This window comes from Augochlora pura, chromosome 3 (assembly GCF_028453695.1).
Source record: "Augochlora pura isolate Apur16 chromosome 3, APUR_v2.2.1, whole genome shotgun sequence".
NCBI lineage: Eukaryota > Metazoa > Arthropoda > Insecta > Hymenoptera > Halictidae > Augochlora > Augochlora pura.
In genome coordinates this window covers 2,249,038-2,273,320 of record NC_135774.1, presented here as the reverse complement: position 1 = coordinate 2,273,320, position 24,283 = coordinate 2,249,038, and the positions used below count along the sequence as shown (strand labels likewise).

The 24,283-nt window shown below is 46.7% G+C and overlaps 1 protein-coding gene across 1 annotated transcript in view; it reads left to right on the top strand.

Annotated features, from left to right (window-relative positions):
• Positions 1–24,283, top strand: part of 5-ht1 (serotonin receptor) — a 57,859-nt gene that overhangs the window by 30,039 nt on the left and 3,537 nt on the right. Inside the window, exon 3 of the mRNA XM_078197029.1 lies at positions 23,151–23,294. Coding sequence (XP_078053155.1) covers positions 23,151–23,294 — 144 coding nt within the window. The remainder of the gene's footprint in view (positions 1–23,150; positions 23,295–24,283) is intronic.

The window sequence follows — 24,283 nt, the reverse complement described above, 5'->3', positions numbered from 1 at the left end:
GATAATTCTGATAATTCTGATAATTCTGATAATTTCTCTCGCTTGTGAAGTTGCTTTCCTATTCCCTATTATTCTTTTACGTAATCAATCAACTGTCACCGCTTTTATCAGTAGAATATCTCGCTATCTTCACTAAAGAATATTAATGTCCCCACCTAAACTTCCTCCACTGTATTCGACCGATATTTTAATGACGAGCGATCCCCGGAGCCAATAAGCTACCCCAGGCCGAGTTCGATCCGAACGGCCCCGGTTGATCATAAATACCAGGGACGATCCCTTGCAGCGGAATAATATTTTAACGCGGTCCGCTCTCGGTTTCCGAGGGCCGATGAGCTTCCGATTCGAGTCCCATCACGATCGTCCCTCCATCAGATTCAGTTCTCGGCCGGAGCCATTTTCATCAGGACCATTTGTAACCAAGACAAGAACCACTATACCAGCCGCGGCAGAAGGGAAGTCATTTCGAGCATTCACAGCCGTGGCCGGCTCGCAGCTGCCGTTCCTGTCGTCGGCCACCGAGATAAACTTAATCCGAGTTTCCATCATCTCCGGGCCCCGGTGTGGCCGTTCGCCGGAGAAAAAGAAGCCCGGCAATACCAATCAGTGTATTAATATCCTTCGAGATATAGAGGGTACCACGTCGGACAGGACGCGCCCGTCGCCCGATCATCTTTGCACACACACACACACACCGATCAACGGCGAATACGCGGTTCACGGAAGAATCGAGCGAAACGGGGCGAAGGGAACGGTATGCGAAAGCGGAGGAAAATCGCGGGGACCGCGGGGCCTGTCGCCATAAATAACCCAGACTTCGTTGGAATACCAACGCTGCGCGGTTTCTTCGAGGACTTCGCGGATTCGCGTTCACTATATCCTTTCGACGCGCTAAAAACCGATGGCAATATCGCGAGCTCTCGGCGCCAGCCTCGCAGCAAATAACTGCATTTACTTTGTACCAGCCCTGCGCCCTCATTTGTTCCACGTCTTCTTCGATCTCGGCTTAAAGTAGACATTTTCAGCTCTCGTTTAAGTCCTTGGAACGTTGAAAAATTCTGAAGGGAACACGGGCTAAGATGGATTAAAAATAATCTTTTACAACTCGGATACTGAGATGAAATTTTTACTTGTATAACGAATTAAAAGCCGAGAGTTTTTCTTATTTTTCTGCTGTCATTTTCAACGATTGCAATTTTTTGTAGCAATTTTAGATTTGTAGACTATTTGTCCTATCTATTCTTGAGATCAATTTTGCGACCACATCAATGTTTTATCGACCACATTGAGTCAATTTTGATTTTTCTATTTTGTGAGTATTTTGATGATTTTTTAAATTTGGTTTTATTGGAAATTTTAGTTTTGTTAGAATTTAATATTGAATTTTATTTATTTCGATTTAATTTAGAGGTATGAGGTAATCGAACGGAATCGAACGGCTCCAGCCTCATCCAATGTATCGCGACAACTTTTTCCACCGGCGAACGGCAATCTTTCCGACGATATCGCCGGCCTCTTTGAAAGAGAGCCCTCAGGTTTCAGAATTCTTTCGCGGCGGCGCATTACCATCTACTTAACGGCGAACTAACACGGGCAAACCCGGCCCTAAGTTTTCTATTATTCAAAAATAAGCTCTCCTCCGAGAGCCTTTCATCCTGCGCGCGGGCTTTTACCTCCGCAGGCCACCTCGCTCGCTCTCTCTCTCTCTCTCTCTCTCTCTTCTTCCCTCTCTTATTCTTTATGTTTTTCTTTCTTTGTACGCGCCTTTTTTCTTTCTCTCCACGTTAACTCTTCGGCGATCGCTATCGCCGCTTCTGGGTCAGCGCTAACCGCGTGTTTGCTCTCCTCTTATTACTTATCGTTCCTGTCCTCTCTCTCTCTCTCTCTTCGTTCCTTTGTTTTCGACTCTTTGATAATTGTCTTATACGCCGCGTTTACACAGCGCCTCCTTCGCCAGTTTCGTTCCCCCTTTACGGCGCCGTAGAAATCGCACAGGAATTTGTTGTCGTCGGTGGAAAACTGTGCAGACGTCCCCGCGGCATCGATGTATGAAAATAATTGGAGAAACGACGGTGAAACGGAAGCTTCTTCCAAGCACAGAATGTTTAATGTAAATGTTCTGCCGGCAGGGATTTTAATATTAAAGGGACCCGGGTTCCTTTGGATCATCGGCCCGTAACGCTTCTTAATGCGACTACTCCGCGGAGTATAATTTTCCGATACGGTGAACAATAGGCCGCAGATGTACCTTGATTTGGTCGTCTGATCATTGCGTGACAGTTTCACTTATTGCGAGGACTTTTCACGGATGATTTTCTGTGATATACGAGTGATATCTCGCGTAACTGTGAAACTACAGAGTATTAAAATCGACTGACAATCTCTTCATAATAATTACAAGACTGAGTCTATTTAAATATTGCCAAATTTTATTAATATTCTTTGCCTGAATAAAGAGATATGCTCGATGATTTTTAATGGAACCAAACAGCTTTATCATTTTAATAATTATCGAATCGAAAGTTGGTCGCAAGTTTAGTGTTGATTGTAACCTTTTAACACACTTCGGTGGACTGCGTGTCCGACCATTGCGTGCTCTTTCTACTCACGATAAACGCTCTTAGAAGTTTTATTTCTTCAATGGCAGAAATTTCATTTTATATTTCCAGCAGAGTTTGCCACAAGAAATCGCCGCTTCTTCCATTGTACGAGAATCCTCGATCTCGCATCGTGTCTTCCCGAAAATCCAGTTTCAGCAGGAAGAACGTGCCGCGTGGCCCGACGGGGGGCGTTTGGACACAGGCATCCGAGGTGCTTAGAAGAATCAATTAAACTTCCGAAAAAGTAATCGGCCGATTATATTAAACCGGGGCTTGTCCGATAGAATTTTCCGGGTCGAGGGCCCCGACGACCGCCCCAGCAAAATTCAGTTCAGCTAATTAACATTCAACTTAATCCCTACCGGAAGTCTAAGTAATTGAGAAAACGTTCCCGGGGCGACCCGGCGCAGGTCGGCGTGTTTGTAAAAGTTTCGAGTACCAAGCACGGATTAGCTGGCTGCTGCCCTATGAGAGACAGTTAATCCCTCTTCCTGTATCTACTTCTACCTCGTTGCGTCACTGTCCCCGCCCCCTTAAAAAGAGAGTCAAACTTGCTACCAATTCCGACGAGCGTCTACCGTGATTTAAATTTTACGTTTACGGGATGAAATTCGCCACGCGGTAATTAACTTTTCATCTTTTTCCAGGCCGCGTTAATTCTGCTCCAGATCTGTCGGCCGATGACGGACTTCGAGCGACGATTACTCCGCGAATAATCGTCGCAGGATGATGACTGTTTTTTTAAATTGAATCTTGAAACCTCTGCTTTAAGACAAATTAGTTGAATGTTAAGTTGAGTGCATTGTCGTGACTGTAAATATTTAAATCTGAGACCATGTTTGTCATATTGATAATTCCCAAGTTTGACAAAATTCACAGACTTTGAAAAATTTTTCTCGATAATGCCGTTTAGGTGGTCATAAAGTTCGATCTTTTCCCTTTAATTTAAAGAAAGCTAGACGTCGCTGCGATTTTTCTCGCAAAGATACAGTACTTTGAAGAAACCCCTGATTCGTCAACTTGGAAATTCTCAGTATGACAAACATAGCTTGATATTTAAAAAATTCTTGTAGTTCTGGTGCATGTAACAAAAAATCAAAGGACACTGTTTTAAAGCAGAGATTTCAAGCTTTAATTTAAATAAAAATTCATCGTCCTACGATGATTTTCCGCAGAATTATCATTAAACAAAGTTGACTTATCCTTGCATCAAAGACATCAGCATATAATTCAAAGATTTTAAGAACTGCTATGTACATAAAAATCGTATTTAATTCGTCGAAAATTTCTGAAATTATTTTAATAAACACGCTGGCATTAGTATATTATTCTAATAACGGCAGCGTTTCTAGTCGCGCCGAAAGTGTTTAAATAAAGCTCGCTGTCTCCTCGAGTGATGTATTCGCTCGGCGAGCCATTTTTCTCGCGATCCCCTCACGGATCATTTGGCCCGGAGATTCGCCTAGTCGTCCGGATTTTTCCCGGCGGTCGATCGAACGGGATTCGGTGGTTCAAGGATCGAAAACGATCGCCGTTAAATTGCTAGACGCCGGCGTGCCTGTCGGTAGTGAGAGGTGGGAGGGGGGGAAGGAGGAGGAGCGGGTCGCGACGTCATTATCGGTGATCGCGGATCGCGTAAATTATCGATACGTGACTGAGGCGTTTCGCGTCGTTTTACCCGCTGAACATTCGCGGAACGACGAAGCTTTATCTGCTGGTGGACGGTCGCCGGGCACGAATCGATGCCAGGGAAAAAGTATCGGAGGCCGCGAGGCGATTTCTTGTCGTCGCGAGGCGATTTCTTGTCACGCGACGATTGCTTCACGAAGCCGGACGAATTATTTCGAGTGTTCTGCTAATACGCTTAACAATTTAGGCGTGCCGACAGTCGACGATCCGGTCGAGTTTACAGGATAAGATTTGTACTCCTTCGCGCTAATTACCGAACTGCAGACGTTCGCTGAACAAATTGTTGTGCGCAGATAACTCGCGCGAATTAAAGTCGCGTGAAATTTGCCCGTCTCTCTCTCTCTTTATCTTTCTCTCTTCAGCGCTGTTTGCACCGCTGTCCGAGCCGGAACGAAATAAAAGCCTCGTTAAAAACTGCGCCGAAGTTCCCCGTGACGGGATTTTTAGACGATCCCGTGTAAATGCGGTGAATCCACAGTCCAGTAATTACTCGGCGAAAGTTTAATTGTGTTTGAAATCCGGGCTCCGGAGACAACCGCGTTACATTCGTTATCGAGCCATCTCTTTGCTAAGAGAACGTTATCGCGCCCGGAACAATTGAAACATGTGCTCTCGACGGGTAAGCGGGGAACCGTCGCAAGAATCGAGAATGAATTGGGAGCACGCTGCTACCGATTACTGTCCCTTTTGTTTTTCTCCCTGTATAATTACCCCTTTATTTATCGTTTAGGACCTTTGACAATTTTTACTTAAATTCGACTAATCATCAAATTATTAAAATTGATCATGTAGAAGTTATTTCAATTTTTTGAAACTTGTTCAGATAGTAAAAGGACGCCTTTTGTCAAAGCTTATTTTATCGATATATAGCTGAGAAGATAATTATATTTTCTTTATTATATTTTCTCAAGCTTAAATGTGACTCAATAAGCAGTGGATCTCTTAGAGTCATATTTAAGCTTGAGAAAATATAATAATTCGGAAAATATAATTAAGAAAATATAATTGACTCCTCATCTATATATCGATAGAATAAACTTTGAAATTTACCTCCAAATTCTCTAAACCTGAATTCACCTACCAGAGTCGTTCCTAACAGCGAAAGCTCCCGAGTCCAGCAACAGGGCGCGCTAATTGGCTCCTCCGCCCTAAATTATTTCTGGAAAGCATATCGAGCTTTTATTGCCGGTCGAGCAAAGCCCACGAAGCAATCCGGATTTTACCTGTCGTCCAGAGCGGAACGACTGCGCCGGACCGCCGGGAGCTTCGTTTTATAGCGCACGTTTCTGCTGTTTATCGAGGCCAAATAGTAGCGTTATGCGCGACTCGATGCCGTTCGTTAAACCGATTCACTCGAGCGACTGAAGTCCGGCTCGGAACTTCCAAGACACACGTACGACTCCCGGGGAGCCAGCCAAGCGGCAGTCGAATTCCCTGTCGCCGGCGTCCGCCGTCCGGAATATTAATATTAATGGAGCAAGCTACGGTGTCTTCGGCGCGATCTTGATGAGAACCGAAGGAGTCCACGCTCGTAAAAGTTGCGCGCGCGCGCGCGGCAACTGTGTCGGGGCGAGTCCTTCGCCGCGACCAGGACCTTTCAATTTCAACCGCGTCCGTGGAAAGCTTCCAACTGGTCCGCAGATAAACCTCGGATCCTTCGAAAGCTCTTCTCTACCGCACACGCTCGCAGACCCCGCGGATCGTTTGCTTTTCTTGCCGCGAGGCGAGGCGAAACGACGCCTCGGGCCGCCATTCCATTCCAGCCGGCGCCCGGGACAAGCCTTTTACGATTTCGTTAAATAAATGGTCCGAGGCAGTTTCATTACATTCATCGATACCGCCGGTAGGTGGCCTAGGCCCCAACCCTTGGAATTTTCAATTCTCCGTGACGCGATCCTTTTTCCAGCTTCTTAATATTTTACAGATTTCTACTGAATTTTCAGAGATTCGGCGCGATCATTGAACTCGTAGAATTTTTGATAGTGTTTCGAAGGGAATAAGGATTGATTTTGATGGAGAGATAAGGGTTCTTGGTCTGTTATATTCTGCAGAATTTTTAGCTATTTACAAGCTTTGGTAAAATGTTTGAGAGAATTAATTTAATGTTTTTTCGATTAGGAGATTCAGAGTGAATTATACAATTAACGATTAAGATTGAAAATAAATTCGCCAGCAAAACTACGACCATATCGGATATATTAAATATCGCAATTTAAAATATTTAATGTCTGATTAACAAGCTTCAATAATATGCTTGACATCTCTGAGATATTCTGGATAAACTATAATAATCCTGTGCAGCTTGAACAAATTTTGAATTTATCTGTCTTTATAGCCGTAATGATAAATAATTTATAGCCACCTGTAACTAAAATATTTCTAAAAATCACTTGTCAGTTCAATGTTGGAAGCCTCGATAAAATGTTCCCGATTTGATCATCGAATTAGGCCGAATTCAGAGCGCGTTATACTAATGATCGGGTCTGTGGGGCTCGGCGCAGTGTTCCTGGAAGAGGATGATTCGGTTTCCGACTGATTTCGACGGAGACGGAAATCCTGGTGCTGGGATATTCCGCAGAGCGATCCGTGTTTCCACAGAACCGTCCCACGGACGTGGCATCTTCCCCTTGATCCGGCCGCAAGGATGACAGAATCCTGATCGTGGGACGTCTGCACAACTCGCCATTAGTTGTATACACTGTACGCCGGCTGCCATAAATCTCCAAACACAGCCATTAGAAATACAGAGAATTACTGTACGCGAGATGCCGGAGTATTCGCACTTTGCGAATTGTTAATATCACGGGCTTGTACACCGGAATTGCCGCTGGGATATCCAATTCGTAGATGAGAGAGATACGCGTGACATACTTTGAACAATTTCTATACATTGATTGTTTAAATAATTAAATTATATAGAATATAATGGTAGGATATTTAAAATAGTATCAGATGGCTATATTAACCCTTTGCGGTCGAGTGGCGACTCTAAGGCACCGAAACAAATAATTATGACACATTGAAAAATAATTTTTACCAAATTTACTCATATTAAAAAAAAATTGTCAAGAGCTGTGAACTGTTGCACAAGTCACGATATTTAATTTCATAATGTATAAAATGCTCCTAGCTATATAAAATGAAAACATTCTAGGTCTTAAAAAATATTTAGGATTTCCAGTTAAAATGGCTCCGATTACGAAAGCGTAAATTACAATACTAAATTATATTATTACAAATTATATTATATTAAATGACTATGCTAAAGTTAGTATATTGTGGAGACTTGTTTGGAGGTAACTCTTCCAGGACCGAATAATATTATCGCATTTCATCGGCGCGCATCGAATCCAGAAATATGAAAATTAAGTCACCCCGAGTTTGGTAAAATCGTGGAATTCCCGGCGACTGCGATTCCCGAATAAAGAAATAGAGAAAGAATAGTTTCGCGGAGGAAGCTGCGGTCGAGTCTCTCGCTGGAAGCGCCCGAGACACGTATCGAGAATCCGGAAAGTATTTCCGGGTAAGATAACAGGCGGAAGTTTCGAGCGGAATTAGCGGTAAGCGAGGGAACTTGCTATCTGTTTCGTGTGAATTTCGGTTGCGCGGGGAGGCGTATGCGCTCGCTGGAAATTCCGTATCTGGATAAAAATTTTGCTCATCGCAGTGTGTCGGCCGCCGGCCCATCGTTTCCGAGGGATAAGTTTTCCATTCTTCGTAAGCCCTCGACAAATTCACGGTGGCTCGACGCCCCCGCGCGCGCGCGCTCTTCCTACCGGCACAGTCAGAAGAGATTCCTATAGAAGGCGATATCTTCTTTCAGCTATCCCTTCTCACAATAGACCCCTCGGACGCCGCACGCGATTCGATACCGGCGTCGATTGAACGGGCGGGCTCGCCGTCGCCGCCGGTCCACACGGCCGCCGGTTCTTCTTCGCCTCGCCGCTGGGACTTCGCCGTCGCTTATCCGTATCTTTGCTTTTATCCAGCGCAATATCCGTCATTCCGTTAACTTCTCGTCGATCTCGGAGACAGACAATTTTCCGAAAGCGGTTTCCCCGGGAGCATTTTTCGTCGACGAGAGCTCTCCCTCCCTCTCTCTCTCTCTCTCTCTCTCTCTCTCTCTCTCGAGTTCCACGGCCGATATACGCTATAAATTATGAATTGTGCCGGCGCGGAGTTCGCGACGACACTTTCAACGTCCGCCCGAGGATTCAGCGACGGGAACCGGAGATCGCCTATCCGACACCTTATCGATTCCGCGCGAGGTTACGATCCCCTCCTCCTCCTCACCCCTTGCCGGATGACCAAAGGACACTACTCCTTCGACGATTTTACGAGCCGGAGATCTGGTCGGTTTAACTGCGTCCACCCCCGCGACGATTTTATGCTCGCTCGTCGGCCGGATCGCGGAACGCCGCCACTAAAATCCTCGTGAACGCGACGATAATCCTGGATGCATTTATTCCCGCTTGTACTCCAGCTTTATGAACTCCGAATTGATACTGAATATCGTTCGTACGCGCTGGCTTCGTGCGAGAATTGTGTCGCTGGAGGTGTTTAAGCTTGCTCGGACGTCTTCTTAGGCCGACGAATGCTTAGTGACGTCAGATCGATCCAGAAACTGTGTTTAAAACGTCTTCGAAGTCGTCGGGAATTTCGAAATTTTTTACAGCGTCAGCTTCGAATATTTCATTAGAAAGTAATTAATATTTCTGGTAGCAAAGCAGCTACTTAAAAATTTTTAGAAAATTTGTAACAATTGCCTGGTTATTTTCCAATGAATTATTGTTTGCACGAATTCATACTCCAACGAAATCTTATTGGGATAAATCAGTCTTCAGATCAATCTTTATTCGATGGATATTTAATCGATAATATCGACTCAAATCAGTCTTCATATTTATATCTTATTTATCTTCACATCGAATGGAATTTCGCCCGATTCGGATCGAATCTCCTCGCGTAAAAATATCCAGTTATCATCGGACTGATAAAACGATCCGACGATATCGTTTCAAGCGATCGGAAACGAGACGTCAGGATTTCTCCGGCTCGCCGACATTTTTTTCGAAGAAGCGTCGCCGCGAAAGGGATACGATCCCGCGTCGAAGAGTTTCGCGATTCTGTATTATTAATGCTGACGCGTTCGTCCGGGAATAGCGTCGGACCGGGTGAAAAAGCGGACACCTGACTTATCGCTTTCCGCGTTTTCCCATCGTTTCCCGCGTAGTAAGCACCCCGGCGCTACCTTGAATACCGTTCCGATATTATGAATAGTCCCCGGATGCCGGATTTATTCCGGCGACGCCGCGGACACCGGATAGATACGGTGGCTTCTCTCACTCATTCTTCAAGCCCCGGCGACGCTTTATCTAACCGTTCGGACGTTTCTATTTGCGATGCATCTTTCGGCCCCGGTCGGCCAGGGTTATCGGAGCCACGCCGCTCCTTCGATTGGGCGAGGGTGCCGTCCTTCCGCATCGCCGCGTTTCTTCGCGCCTTTGTCTCCCCGGTAGAGAGACACGCTTGACCGTGTCCCCCGACGGAATTGCTCGCTTCGACGAGCCTTTGCGCCGCGGCTATTTGTCCACGCGAATCAAACCGGGTCTCGCCGAATAAAACTGTCCCCGAGAAGGGGGACGCAAATATTGGAGTTGGAACGGTCTCAAGTTCCACCGGGGGGGTCTTTCCGATCGTTTAACGGCGACACTGCCAAGACAAATTCCGACGGCGGACCGATCCGCAAACGGGTTTTTCCGCGACGTTGCAAAACGTTCCTTGGATCTCAGACGGTCCATTTTTGACAGTCGCGAGCTACGAAGATATCTCCGCGGGGGGAGATTGTCTAATAAAGAAAGTATTGCATGAATAATGAACCTGGAAAGCGCTTTATAACCAGGCAATGACACCGGGTCCACTTTATGAGAGCTGCTTTATTGCTCGTCAAGAAATTCATTGTTTCTCTTAGAGATCACACCGCCGCCACCGGCGTCTAGTCTAGCGGTGACCTAATCTCGGATCATTAACCTGCGAACGACTTTGAAACCGTCGAACTGGAATTACGCGTTTTATGCCGGCGTTAATGTAACGCTGCAATTTTTCCGGACCGATTTACGCCTCGCGGATTCGGCTCTTTAATATTGCGGCTATGAAAGGCGACCGGTTGATTAGACGTTTCTCCGACGCCTTTCTCTGACCGGCACGATTTTATAAACTTTCCGAAGAACGTTATTTCCCTGCCCTCGGTTTTAATGGATTCGACGCTGTTCAATCTTGAAAGAGCTGATTTTCTCCGAGCACTCGAACTAGGCTTTGAAAGTCGTGTCTTTGAGACTGATCGATCGAATAAGCGAGTGTATTAAAGAGTTTACAATTTTCTTAGTAGGTAACGGCCTCACAGACTGACAGCGATAGTTGAGAGTTAACAATTTACCGGTCATCGGGTCGAAAATTTAGCTCAATATTAATTTTTCGTTTCTATTTTAATTTCATTCATTTTATTTATCGCGAAAGGTATATACTGTTTAAAAAATTATATAATAGTAGTGAAGCTTATGGTAGTACAATCCAACACATTCATCAAGAATATATATAAAATTAATGATTACTATGATAACCGATCCGGTCGGTAAAGGGTTAATATTACAGCAATGATATTTTCAAGGCGATGAGATAAATTTCTTTACTTTCTTCTATATTCTATGCAATTGTATACCATATTGCATAAATTAATAATTAAAAATAATTAAAATAAATATCATTAAAAGTGAAGAATTTTAAATTACAAAAATTATCGGAAATACTTGCATTTGGTGTTTAAAGAAGTCGATGGATTAGGCGACGTTCTGCGAAGGTTTGATCGCGGCGGATCGACTGTTGGCGAGCCGTAAAGTGTTGGCGCAGCTTGCCGGCGCTCGCGATTCGATAACAGGGAAAGATTGTGCGTCGTCGGAGTGTGCCTCGCTTCGTGCCGGGTAGACCCGGCTCCGAGCATCCCTGAAATTTACAAGGCTCTTCGCGCGGATCGCGTAAACCAAGTTCGCGCGCGCGGCTCCGCACACATCGTTCACGTGTCTCGGGGAAATTTTCCGGCCGCGGAAATCGAATTTGCTACGGCGGCCCGAATCCGCCGGAGGTGTCTGCCGGCATCCATCGCGTCCGGAAATCGTGTTCTTTAATCATTCAATTGAATCGTTGCCGGAGGCCTCATTCGTTCCACCGTCGAAAATCGGGCGGCGCGCGCCACGGAATTCGCGGATCCGCCTTTCCGAGAGAAACCCTGTGCTTGTCCTGATCTGCCGTTCTATGCCAGTCCTCCCCGGAAGTATCAGATTATCGATCGTCCTCCTTGCACGACGCCCGGCGCTCTCCGTGAATTCGCTTTCTGCGACCAAAATTATTTCAACGGTGTCTCAAGGTTTCGCGGTTCGCCGACGCGTTGGAATCGACGTCGGCTCGAGGATTAAAGAGACAGAAATGTGCGCTGACGATTCGAAGACTTTTATAATCCTGATGTCACAATGATGGTTTTAGGATGTCTGAGAGATGTTTAAGTGCGGTGTAAATGTCTTACGAATGGCCTAAAATCATGTTAAAGACGTCTTATAGACAGCAAAGAACATTTTAAAAAGATTAAAAATTATTTATAACGTTTTTAGGCGATATCTAAGCCTTTCGAAACTCAAAAGAAATCTCCTGTTACCTGCATCTCGAATTATTTCCCACAAATTCAAAAGCATCGTTTCATCTCTGCAATTTACGATGATCAGACCCTATGCAATCTTTTCTCGCATGATTTTGTGTCCCAGTTCGCAGATAAGGGATAATCGCGCGTCGACGAACCATCGCGGAAATGATTCGCGAACGAGCAGCCCGTGAGGCTGCGATCCAATAAAGCTTAAGCAGTGTTCGCCGTGGATATATATCCGGGTTCTCCACCATCGGCCCCGCTCTCGTAGACTTTATTCAACGTCTGGATACTTTGTTGTAGCGTAACGGTAACGCGTGAAACGGGACACTAAACATTTACGGCCGACGCGGAAAATTATTTGCCCGTCTAATGGCCGACTATTCAGTCCCGTTTCCCAGCGGCCCTCCACCCCCTCCGCCGCTTCAACGGCCCTCCCGTCGACGTTCGTACGGCGTTTCGAAGACGCGGCTAAAAGCTAAATGAATTTCTTTCGCTCGCGTTGCTAATGAATCGCGGCCGTCGCGCTTCCCGAAAAGAAAATATTACGGGACGCCGTGATATCTTTACCGCGTCAGAAGTTCGCGACATTTGTCTAGGATTAAAGTGAAATAAATTATTACGGGCGGAAGAAGGGTAATTAAAAAGTATCTTCGCTTTAAACAATTTTATTCAAATTACACTTCGCTCTGTTTAATATCTCTTACTGTGAGCGATTAATCTTCATTGTCCCTCGAATTAGGTGCATAAAAGATTTATGTTCGACTGTCTTCCGTGTCGTTGGTATAGGTATAAAACACCGTGGATTATCGAAGGCCGAAGCACCATGAAACATCCTGTAATTTCTCCACTTCTTCGAGAACTGTTGTTAAATTTTACTAGCACTTGTTCTTGGACCTGTTCCCTCCGGTATAAATGTATCTAACGGTAGATTATCAATCCTCGTCGACGAAATAATTACACGAAAGATGTAAGTTCGTTCTTATTTTCACTTTATACTACACCACTGGCTTGCGAACTCGCGAGCGAATGAGAAATGCGAAATAAAAATTCAAAGAAAAATCTGCATTCATTTCAAGATACATCTCGTTGTGTAATTATTTCCGCGAGTTGAAAACAAAGCGACGGTGTTTAAATACTGTTCCTGAAGAAACTCGTATTGAAGCAGGAAGAAAACCGAACGCAGCGTAAGCTTCAAGGAAACTATGAATTAGCAAACGTCATATTTAATGCAGGAAAGAAATAATTACGTAGAAAGCACGGCTGCCTCGAACTGTTCGTAGTAGGGCCCGAGTGTTTCGCTGGCAGGCGAAGTAATATCACGGAACAAGAGGTGGCGGTGGTTCGTTCGTCAAGATCAGGTCGGAGGTTGCTTTTAATTCGGGAAGCGAGAGGAGAACGCCGTTCGAGTGTGTAACGATTTTGTTCGAAGCGAGGCGTACGGCAGGTTTTGTTGAACGTGTCCTAAATGCGGACGCATCACGGGCGCTTCCGCTTTTCTTCACCCGAAAGAGTCGTTCGCCGCACGTGGTAAAAAAGCCGCCGTTTCTTTCTATAGCGTCCTATCTCGAGACGCCTGTGTGCGCGCGCTCCCCTCCCCCTCTTCGTTATTGTTCACCCGCTCCACTTCTGCTGATCTCGGCTCCCCCCGAATACACACTCCTATACCCCGGCTTTCCCTCCCCGGAGGATCCTCTCGGTTTTTCTCGATCGTTTTCTCGCCCGCTTGCCGACCGTTTACACACCGGCGCCGAGACAATATCGCGGGAACAAGGGCGGTCGTAGACGCCGCGTTCGGATATTACAATTACTTTTAATATACTCTGAAAGGGGTGAGGGGTCCCGAGGCCCGGGCCGCAATCAATGCGAAAACGTTCGAACGTGAGAAAGACTCGAGAATAACTGTTACGAGGCTCGCGATGAAATCGTTCCCCTACGAAGCTACAGCCTTCGCGAGCTCCTCGGTTTTCGGTGAATTTTTCCATCGAATTTTCGGCCGAGCGTCGTCGAACCGCTTCGAACCAGCGTCGAACGACGTCGAAAAATCGTAGAACAATGTTCCGAGACCGATCGGAGATCGCTTTAGTTTCATCCGGCGGTGAAAAAGGAACGCTGGATTTTTCGGCGAACGTCGAACCTTGTTGCGGAGACCGCGACTGAAACGTTTGACGCGCGGCTGAAAATTTGAATTGACCGGGAGACGGGAATTCTTCTCGTCCCGAAAATTGCCTATCAAAATGCAAATACGGCCGGACTTCCAGAATTTTACGGAGATCTTCGAAAAATTATGAAATACGAAGCGTTGATACCGTTTAAACGAGGCGTCGACCGCCGCCTTTAATTCTCTGGGACTTTTCGCGGTGCGATTTGATTCGGTCTCGTCGGGATTGCCAATAAAAATGTAAATTTGCATAAACTTCCGGCGATGATAAATTCGACGGGAGTCAATTTAGGTTCCGTGTTCGAGAATATTAAGCCGGCGAATATCATCGTCGAATGTTGAGGAGCTGGTAATGTGTCCAACCGATGTAAATATTGTACTTTTTGCGAAACGAGGCTTGCTGCGTTTTTTGGTTCACGAGACTGGATATATCAAGTGAACCCGCTCGAGGGACAATATATTATTTCGGTCGGCGGAGACGCGGATTATTTAAACGAATATATCCTCGAGCGGGATTCGGTCTCGGCAGCGGCGGGAAAGACAGCGGGAAAAGAGGATAAGGGAGGCGCAGTAAAGACAAAAGTCGATTGGCTTTCGAAGGTGGATTCCAATACCATGAATGGACTTTTAAGCAGGCATGCGTCAGTCCCTTCCTACATCCCTCTTTCGTTCTCCGCTCTTATCAGCATCACTCTCTTTCCGCGCGCACCTTTCACCCCGTGTCAGAAGAATCTTCTGTCCGACCTCGTTCCCGTTTCACGCGCGGCTCTCTCTCTCTCTCTCTCTCTCTCTCTCCCGCGCGCCGGAATATGGAAAAAAGACGGGTCGCGTTAATTAACAGAGCATTTTCCGATTCCCTTTCGCCCCCGGCCGAGTCCGATGAATAAATTATCCGCCGGTGAACTTTTTACGACGGCGTGAAACGCGGCTGCGAGAATTCGCCGGCCGACGAGCGGTCGCGTTGCGAAGCTCCTAACGTTTAAGAAAAATTAATTGCATTTTCGTTCGCTCCTCGCGGATCAAGGTAACGTTGAGTGACGCGAGATATATTTCCCCGGAAGAATCGCGATTTTCGTTTCTACAGCGTGGTGATATTTTTCGAGTGGTTTCTTAGGGCGTGGCATCCGGGCTCCTCGGTATCCTATATTTCCGGCAAGAGCGTAGAACTATGCAAAATTCGGTCCAGATCGGTCAAAGGGATCAGCTGTTACCCAGGAACGTGCAGATAGACATTCTACTTGAATTATCACAAAGTGTCAAAGGGATGGGGATCGGGGGGGTCGGGGTCTGAGTTATCCAAGTTTGATAATAGCCTTTATTTTCTACGGAGTACCCGGAGAGTAACTATGCAAAATTTGGTCCGGATCGATCAAAGGGTGGGCCCCGGTTAACTGGGAACACGTGCAAACGGAAAGGGACGTATCGAATGAAACACCGGCGAGAGCTGGCCTCGTCGACTGTAATCGAACGAAACGGAATAGCTAATAATTTTACGCGTGCCGAGTTACCACGACCCGTCAGCCGATGACTGTATAATGTCATATGTCTTTAATCGAAAGCACACGGCACGGGTTCGTTAGGCTTGCCTCCAACCACGCGAATACGCCTATGTCAGCCGGCGATCGTAACTGCTTTGACGCGGGCGCCAGTTAATGACCTTTGAGCAACCCTGCCTGCGTCGCACTGCTCGTGATATTTGTTTAGAAGATGGTCTTCCGTCTAGTACACCGCGCCGAAATTTTGCAAATGTTTGTACGCAATTACTTAGGAAACAGTCGCTTCGAAAATGTCGAATGGAAATCAAAATTTGCAGGCACGCTGTTTATTACCACCTATATTGACTTCGTAACAAAGAGACCTGGGCAAGAGGTATAATAATCAGAAGAAGAGAATTAGAGCGGAAAGAGCAAATTATTTAATTGTTAATTTTGCAACGTTGTATATGGATAGACCCTTTTCATAGACTAAAAAGCAAGTGAAATGTTTTACCACCATTAGCTGTGTGATACAAAGGATCCTTCACAATTAAATATTGAAATAAATAAACAAACAAATAAATAAATAAATGAATAAATAAATGGGAAAGAGCTGGCGAAAGGTCCCAGGCCGCTCGTCGCTCAAACACTGAATTCAGTATCCCCGGGGCGCGAACAAACAGCATCACCTTCGTCACTCGATGAATTCCTATGCAATTTTAATGCGCGCCGGCTAACGGAACGGTCGACAAAAGGGCAGGACTGTTTCGCCGTGTGCCGGCGATGGAGATTTTTCGAGGCGGCCGAAAGAAAAGAAGCGCTCCGGGAGATCTCTCAGGGACGCGTGTCGGCCAGGAAAAATGTTCTCACATGAATTGTATCCTTTGTGAAGTGCCATTAATTTTCCCACCGTGGCCGGTTTCCCTCGGTAACTTTCAGCTCTATACCGTCGTCCCTAGCCGTCTCATTTAACCGGGCGGCTCTCGATTCAACGAGCCCTGGCCTGATTCCGTTTATCCGAGATAACCGAGGCCCGAATGTAAGTGGAAATTGAGTTCACTCGAGCCGCGTGACGTAACACTTAAGACCTTCTTTTTTCGAGGGCGAGCCCGCTGAAACGCGGCGGCCCCGGCCGATCCTGCTCAGCCTCCGATATTAATTAACTGGACGCGGTTTCCGGCGCGGCCGAAACTCCGCCGGCGCGACCGAAACTTTCCCCGCGCGACGGCAACTCGAACGCGACGTAATTGCCGCGTAAGCCGGAGCCCCTATAAAATTCCGTTCAATTTATCGGGGTGGGGGAGAGGTTGTTTCGCAATCCCCGCGTAAATGTCGCGTCGATCCACCTTTCTGATTGGCTCAATTTATAATGAATGGGAGCCGATATCCACGGCAATTGGCCTGATTGACGAGAAACTTCGCCGAGAGGCGTTCGTTCGAGGCGCGCGACGCGTCGGGGAAGCTCGACGGTCGCGCGGCTGTTTTAGCCGCTCGGTTTCGAGCCGAGCTTTGCGACAATTTCAACACTTGTTGCTCGTCTGGACACGTCAATTTTCGGACTTTGTTAATGTCCCTCGATTTTTAAAACCGTCCAACTTGTTTTTCGAACCGATGACATTTTCGCAGCCTCTGCAGAAGGCTGACTCTTCGCAAATTGCCGATTCAAACTTCGAAATTGCGGTCGAGAATCTCGCGCGAAGAAAGCTAAAGAGAACGAAAAGCCCTGTCAAAGATAACAATGCTGAAATGATTTATGACGGCGGGTTCTCCGATCTTCGAAGAACCAGTTTCACCGCGGATCGAATCTCCGAAATCTGTAACTTTCCTGGCTAATGTACGAATGCACGGAGAAAATTCAACAAGCACTGGACGTCACGGCGACGTCCAAGAATCGAAGAACTTGTAACTTAGAATCTGGAAATTTGTTCATAGAGATCCAAGGATAGGCAAAACCGTCTTCAGAAAAATTTACATTTTTAACAAATGCAAGCGCATTCATTTAAAGACTCATCTCGATTCTTTTACAAAACTGTGCAACGGCAGTATTTCGAGGATCCTCGGCGACCAATAGCGCCGAGGATTCGTGCTTCAAAAAAAAAAATGATTCGGCACCGTTCCGGCGAAGCGACGCGCGAATGCACACATCGCAACAAAACTCTCGGGCACGGCGAAAGGAGGCCGGTTGCGCCGGGAAATCCGGCGGGATTCGCGTCCAGTGGCTCGCGAACTTCTCGACGCGGATTTCGATGATTTTGGACGTGGTCCAAGAGTTCAGCGAACGATACCGCGGATCCGCTGTCGGTTCCGCTAGAACGGCACCGATAATTAGAGAATCCGCGGCGCCCGCGAAAAGCGTCGAGCTCCGCGGACCGCGTGACCGTCCTGCTGGAATTCTGATACCGATATCGATCCTAATCTCCTTACGGGAGTATGTTGCACGCTGACACGAGCAGATGATTTACGAGGCCGGCCTCGGGTCAGACGACCGAGCCAGAGATTCTATTGTCCGCTGGATGCCGACTCCCACGCTCGTCCTCTCCGTCTTCCTCTCTCTCTCTCTCTCTCTCTCTCTCTCTCGTTCTCTCTCTCGCTCGCTCTCTCTTGAAGGCAGATATTCGGATGGCTTATGTTCAATGCACCGTTGCACCGGCACGCGATTGCGTTCACGGATCCCGATCACCTTGGCTCATCGTGTAATGGATCTCGAGGAAAAGAGAATCTCCTGGGAATTGGATCTTGCTGCTAGGAAACCGGCGCTCCGCGTCCCATTCACGTCTCGCCCGGGACTTCTTCAGCGGAGAAAATTTGCCATGGGCAATCTATTACCGGCTGGCTCGGCTTGTTTGAATGTTTTTTATTGCCCGTCGAGATTGAAAAACACTCCGCGCGAAATTATTCCGCCGCGCCCGCGCCCGCGCCCGGCATTAATTCGCGCAATCAATGTCTGACGTCAACGCCGCCCTGCCTTTGTGTTGTTTCAACGCGGACATCCACCGAAATTAATTTAAACGGTGATCTCGCGCGATGACAGATACACGGACGATCAGGGGATCTCGTATAATCCGCGAGATTTCTGTCGCATAAAAATCTCCGCTCTTCGCGTGACGCGATTATTATTCTGCTTTAGAACGCGTTCTTTTTTCGGCAGCTTTTTGTAAAGAATTTTTTAAGGAATTTTATGAAGAATTCTTTCACACAAGAATTACCGAGGCATTTTTAACATTTTCTTTGCAGGATGAAAAGATTTTTATTCACTCGCCTGCATTCTGTTATGAAAAAGTATTCTTGTTATTGTCTAATAGACTTGTTTCTCCGTACATTATTCAGAAAATTAATTCAAGTAGTATAAAATCTTTAGTATATTTTTATGAATAGCTGTAGCTCTGTAAGATAAAAAGAAAGTTAGTTGAATGATTATTTTAAAGGTTCCAGATTATAATAGCCGCTTAATCACCGACGAGGTCGTAGCCGCGACGTCGACTCGGTGGGAAAATCGCGAGCATCGATGAATGCCCCGGTAACCGGTAACAAGTTGCGAAGAATCGAATAAATCAGAGTTCGGAAAGTTTTCGCTTCGCCGCGGAACAGGTTCCGGTCGAATGGAAATTTCGATCGCCATCGGTCTCGTCGTGAATGCATGAAAAAGTTCGCCGAGTCCCGGCGATATTGTTTTAATACGACCGAAGCTTAAGACGCGATCCCGATCGCCCGGTTTTAATGAAAGTTCGACGGCGAAAAGTAAGTTCGAACCGTTCCGGGATTCCGTCGCATCTCGTCGCGCGCGACAGGGAACATCGATCTCGTCAGCCGGGCTTTTATCGGGCCGCGCGTCGAACTTACATAATCGGCGGCGGCGAACGAATTGTAACCCGCGTCCGAAAGTAATTTCGGGCTTCCCTCGGCGATCGAATGGAAATTAGAGGAGAGAGAGACCGTGGCCCCGTTTTCGTTTACGTAAGTGCGAGGGAGGCGAGTGGGTTGGGGGCGGGGGCGGCGAGAAGTGGCGGCTTGGCGAGCGGAACGGAGAAACTGTCTTCTGCAACTTTGACAGAGGCAGAAGGAGCTTTATTTAGGAACACGCTCGGTAAGCGTCGCCAAGTGGTCTTCAGGGACTCGAGAAATGGGACGCAACCTTTCGAATCAATCGTCGCCGACATTGTACCGGCCGGTGCCGCTCGTGATTTAAAATTTCTAACGCGAACACAGCTCGCGAACTCGTGCTCTACACGCCCGCCTTTGCTTAGGCTCCGCGAGTCAGCCGGACGCGTACACTTTCCTTTTATTATTTATCAACGACGAATTATTTATCGCGCCCGCTGGCCTCTTGGAACCACCTTTCGCCTACCTGCATACACACCTCTATAAATTTCCCAGCGGATCAACTGGCGGCAGTCGCGCTCGACCTCGCGAACCAGTCGGCCTTGTACACTGGTCAACGTCTGTAATTAACTGGCAAGACGTCTTTAATTAACCAGCCTTCGAACCTCTTTCCGAGCCGCGCGGATAACACGACTGTATTCGTTGCACCCTGGAAGTACACTCGCAATTAAACCGTCCGTGCTTCTGATGCCGACCGAACTTTCGCGGCCAGATAGACTGGTTCGTTAAGAAATCCATTAAGGGCGACAGGTGCTTGAACGTCCGAATTAAAAGAATTTTCTTGATTTATAAACTGGAAACTATCGCGCGGTCGTTACAAGAGTAATTACTTTTGCTGCGATCCAATAATTTCGAGAGAAACGCGAAAGAGGTCTCGAGACAGCTGTTCCCTCTGTCAAAGTAAAACTTTTTAAATATCTTTTATCTATTAGGATGGTGTCTCGTCTTAAATAAAATCGAGACGTTCAATCGGAAGAATTGAATATACAAGGGCTGCGTCGCAGACATTAGGAGCACGTTCTATCAGTTTCTGCAAACATTTTCGTGTCCTTTTTTCGGAATTGAATTTCGCGGAGGATTTTTCGTGGCGCGGCAGAAGCAAATTGTTATGGTGGTATTTTTCGGAGCAGACTTGCAGAGGAGCCCGGGGAGGATCTCACCGTGAGACTTTTGGTAACCTAGTTCCTCCTCGTTAGTGGATGGCACTACACATGTAACCTGTTCTAACAAGGGAAAGGAAAAAGTGGGAGATCGGCCGCTGGAGATTTTCCTGGTTCGATGAGAAGGGAAGCCTCTCCCCATTTCTTGCCGGCACGTGGAAGGCTCCTTCATAAAGCTAGATGCCTTTTAGCTCCTCGCCTCACCCTCGACCTTCCTCCTTCCGTCTTTCACATTATTAACCCCCCATTGTGCTTTGTTCCCCGTACGTCGACAGAACTCGTAACACGGGGCCATCGCGTTCACCCAGACGTCCATGTCCCCGGGACAGGGCTAAGGAGTTCCGGCCACATGTTACGATCCAACTTACACGAAACGTCGAAGAAATGAGCGATCGTCGGCCGGCAACTAGGCCAATTATGGAGGGGGGAGGAGGGGGGTTGAATCTCCCGGAGCAGTCAATCCGGCCGAACACTGCACGGCTGGGATCAAAACTCGATCAGCCTATAGCACATTTTCCGAGAACCCCGTCCTTCGAATATTATCGTCTACCCTCTGCGAAATAATAAAAAAGACAATATTGTTAAAAATAAAACATAGTACTAAAACAATACGTAGCATAATTATTCTCAACTATGCGTAAATACTGAGAAATCTACCTAAAACACCGATTAAAGCGCACAAGAAGCAGTAAAACTGAAGGTAATTTAATTCGGGTATTATATTTTGTATTTATAAACAATATAAACTATATGAAATAATAGTCTCGTAATAAACCTAGTATTGCAATCCCCGAAAATCAATTTTTATCTATAAAAATCAATAAAACACGGACCAAAACGTGTTACGTGCAACAAGATTGCAAATAATTTGTTATAAACATTGAATATCATTCTGTGAACTACATGTACCACGTATTGGACCGTATTGCCATCAAATATAATTTTTTCAAATTTTTGAAACATGTTTTATACGGACCGAACTGTATTAAAATTAGTAAAAATTTAAAACAATTTTGCAGACGAACTACCGTGCATTTTTTAATGCAATTATGCTTGTTAGAAAGGAGGAAGTCTCCTCTTTAAAATGCATTTTAGTGCATTCCGATACGATTCACCGTTCCGGAGATATCGTAAGTTGAATATAGAGGTGATTTTTTAATTTTCTGCTGTCGCTGTCTCTCTCGCACACGCGGAACTCTGTCTCGCTCAGCGCAGTGACCCGCCACCCGCGTCGGACAGTTGCGCGGGCCAGGGTTCCATTCATAAATACTACTTTACTATTAGCTTACGCACGTCCATTTTCGGCGAATTAACGGGAGGCGCGGGGCGCGCTACACCACCCTCTTTCGATCCTTATATCTCCGGAACCAGTTGAGGTATCGTGATGCGACAAAATGCATCTTAAAGGGGAAGATTCTGCCTATCTCTAGGCTACCTTATCATTAAAAAAATCTCACGGCTTCCAAATGAAATTTCTAATCAAAGTTGAAGTTGCATCCTTATATCATGTAAAAAATTGTCAAAAATCTCTTAACTGCATAAATGATTGCCAACGTCTTCTTATTCTTAGAGGAAAGCGAAATAAAATCCTCTGAAGGTATTCCGAGACAACCATGATGCATTCGCTAAAGCAAACGCGATACGAAACCGATAAATGCAGCAACCATTCCGGCGGGGGGAACGGAACCAGCTTATTTAAGCGACTAATTGCGCAGCGTGCGCGCATAGCAAATTGGAAATAAGCATGGCCCGCACTTTACCTTAGTCAGGGCGAAACATGGGGGATTTTCATGTCGGCGGAGTTCCCCGTGCTCGAACCGCGCGTACCCGGCGAGCCCCGTCCCGAAGCTGCAGTAATACCGGAATTTCCACGGTCGAGTCCACTCCTACAGTAATTTTCATTATGTCGTCTGTTATTACTATAGTTTCCGGCGGAAGGAGGCCAGACACTACAATTTCGCAGCGAGACATTCCGTAACCGTGTTTTCATTACTACCTATATTTTCTCGTGTAGAGGGGGGGTCGAGGGCTGCTGTAATTAGACTTTCCTTTCGATTCAGCCCGCGGTGGCTCTCCGCGTTTTATGTCGCGGCTCTATTTTCCTTTCGCGCCAGCGTAGAAACGGCGGGCCGGCGCGAAGGCAGGCCGGAAAGTCTGCATTAAGCGTCGAACAATGCTTCGCGGAGAAGCTTGCTCGGGTCGCGCGCCGCCGGATTAAAATCAATTCTCGCGGATGCTGCGACGGCCCCGAATGAAACTGGAACGATAATAATCGGCGTGCGCCGCGTGGTTTACTGCGAACAAGTAACCCCTGACCCGCGAACGATCGTGTACCTGGTTGTCGGCCGAGTTCAGACGACGACGGGGTCGGAGAGGGTGTCGCCGTTAAAGACACTCTCGGGGATCCTACGGCGCATCGATCCGACCGCCACGCCGTCCACGCACGTACGACTACCCACCCAACCGGCCACTAACAGATAATTCTGTTTATTACAGATAAACTCCCGATGGCCGCTCGGGCCCGAGCTTTGCGACATGTGGACCAGCAGCGACGTTCTCTGCTGCACCGCCTCGATATTGCATCTGGTGGCTATCGCGGTCGACAGATATTGGGCAGTCACCGATCTCAATTATATACAGGTTAATTAACGGCGCGTCGCGGTCGACGGACGAACGGCCGGCGCCCGGAAACCGAAACGAATCGCGAGAACTTACGTCACGATCGCGTGCCGTGGCTGCTCCCTTTGGGACCGCTCTCTGTAACTCGTGGGTGATTAGGGCACGCCGCGATATTGATTCTTGGACGCGACCGATAATCGGACGCACGCCGGTGTCTCGTCCAGTCGCGGCCCAGGATCGGCGATCATTAAAGCGGAGGATGCGATTAGCGGGTCCATTGCGTGCGCCGTTCGACCCGGCGATGTTGCTCCCCTTTTTCCCTTCCACGACACATTATCGGGATCCGCGGGAAACGGCCTCGCGATTAGGGCAAACATTCGGTATTAAGACTCGTTATTTTAAAAATTCTTTGATAAATCGTGGAACGATAGTTTTAATATACGAAGGCTCCCTGTCAATTATTTGCGCGTCCATCAGGCGAGCAAATGAATCAGCCCTTCGTCGTGTTACAATATATATTGCATTCTCTTGTTAAAACATTGAGCACCGTTGTATATAGATTATTTTATGCAAAAATTGTTCGAGAGTCAGATAAAAAAATATTTTCAACGATACCTCTTACAGTTTACTTTTCGTGATTTTATTACTCTTTAGATAGACTTTGAATTTACGAAAACACGGTCATCTCATCGTAGCAGTAGTATTTTTAATAACCTTGTCGAAGGGTTAATGAAAATTCTGTAAGAAACGGAACAGATATCGCAATTAATTCGAACGAAATGTATTCGAGGGGGGGAAAACAGTAATTCAAAGTGAAGGACCATTTGTAAGCGTTCTCATAGAAGCGAAGGGCTAGAATAATTTGCTAGCTTTAGACGGATAGACGGCTATGGAACGGAACTGATAGCCATTTAGTAGCTTGATTTCGTGCAAGACCCATTCTGATTTCGGGCAGTCGGCGATTCCTATCTAACAATCGATCGTGTATAGCATCAATGACAAGCACGATG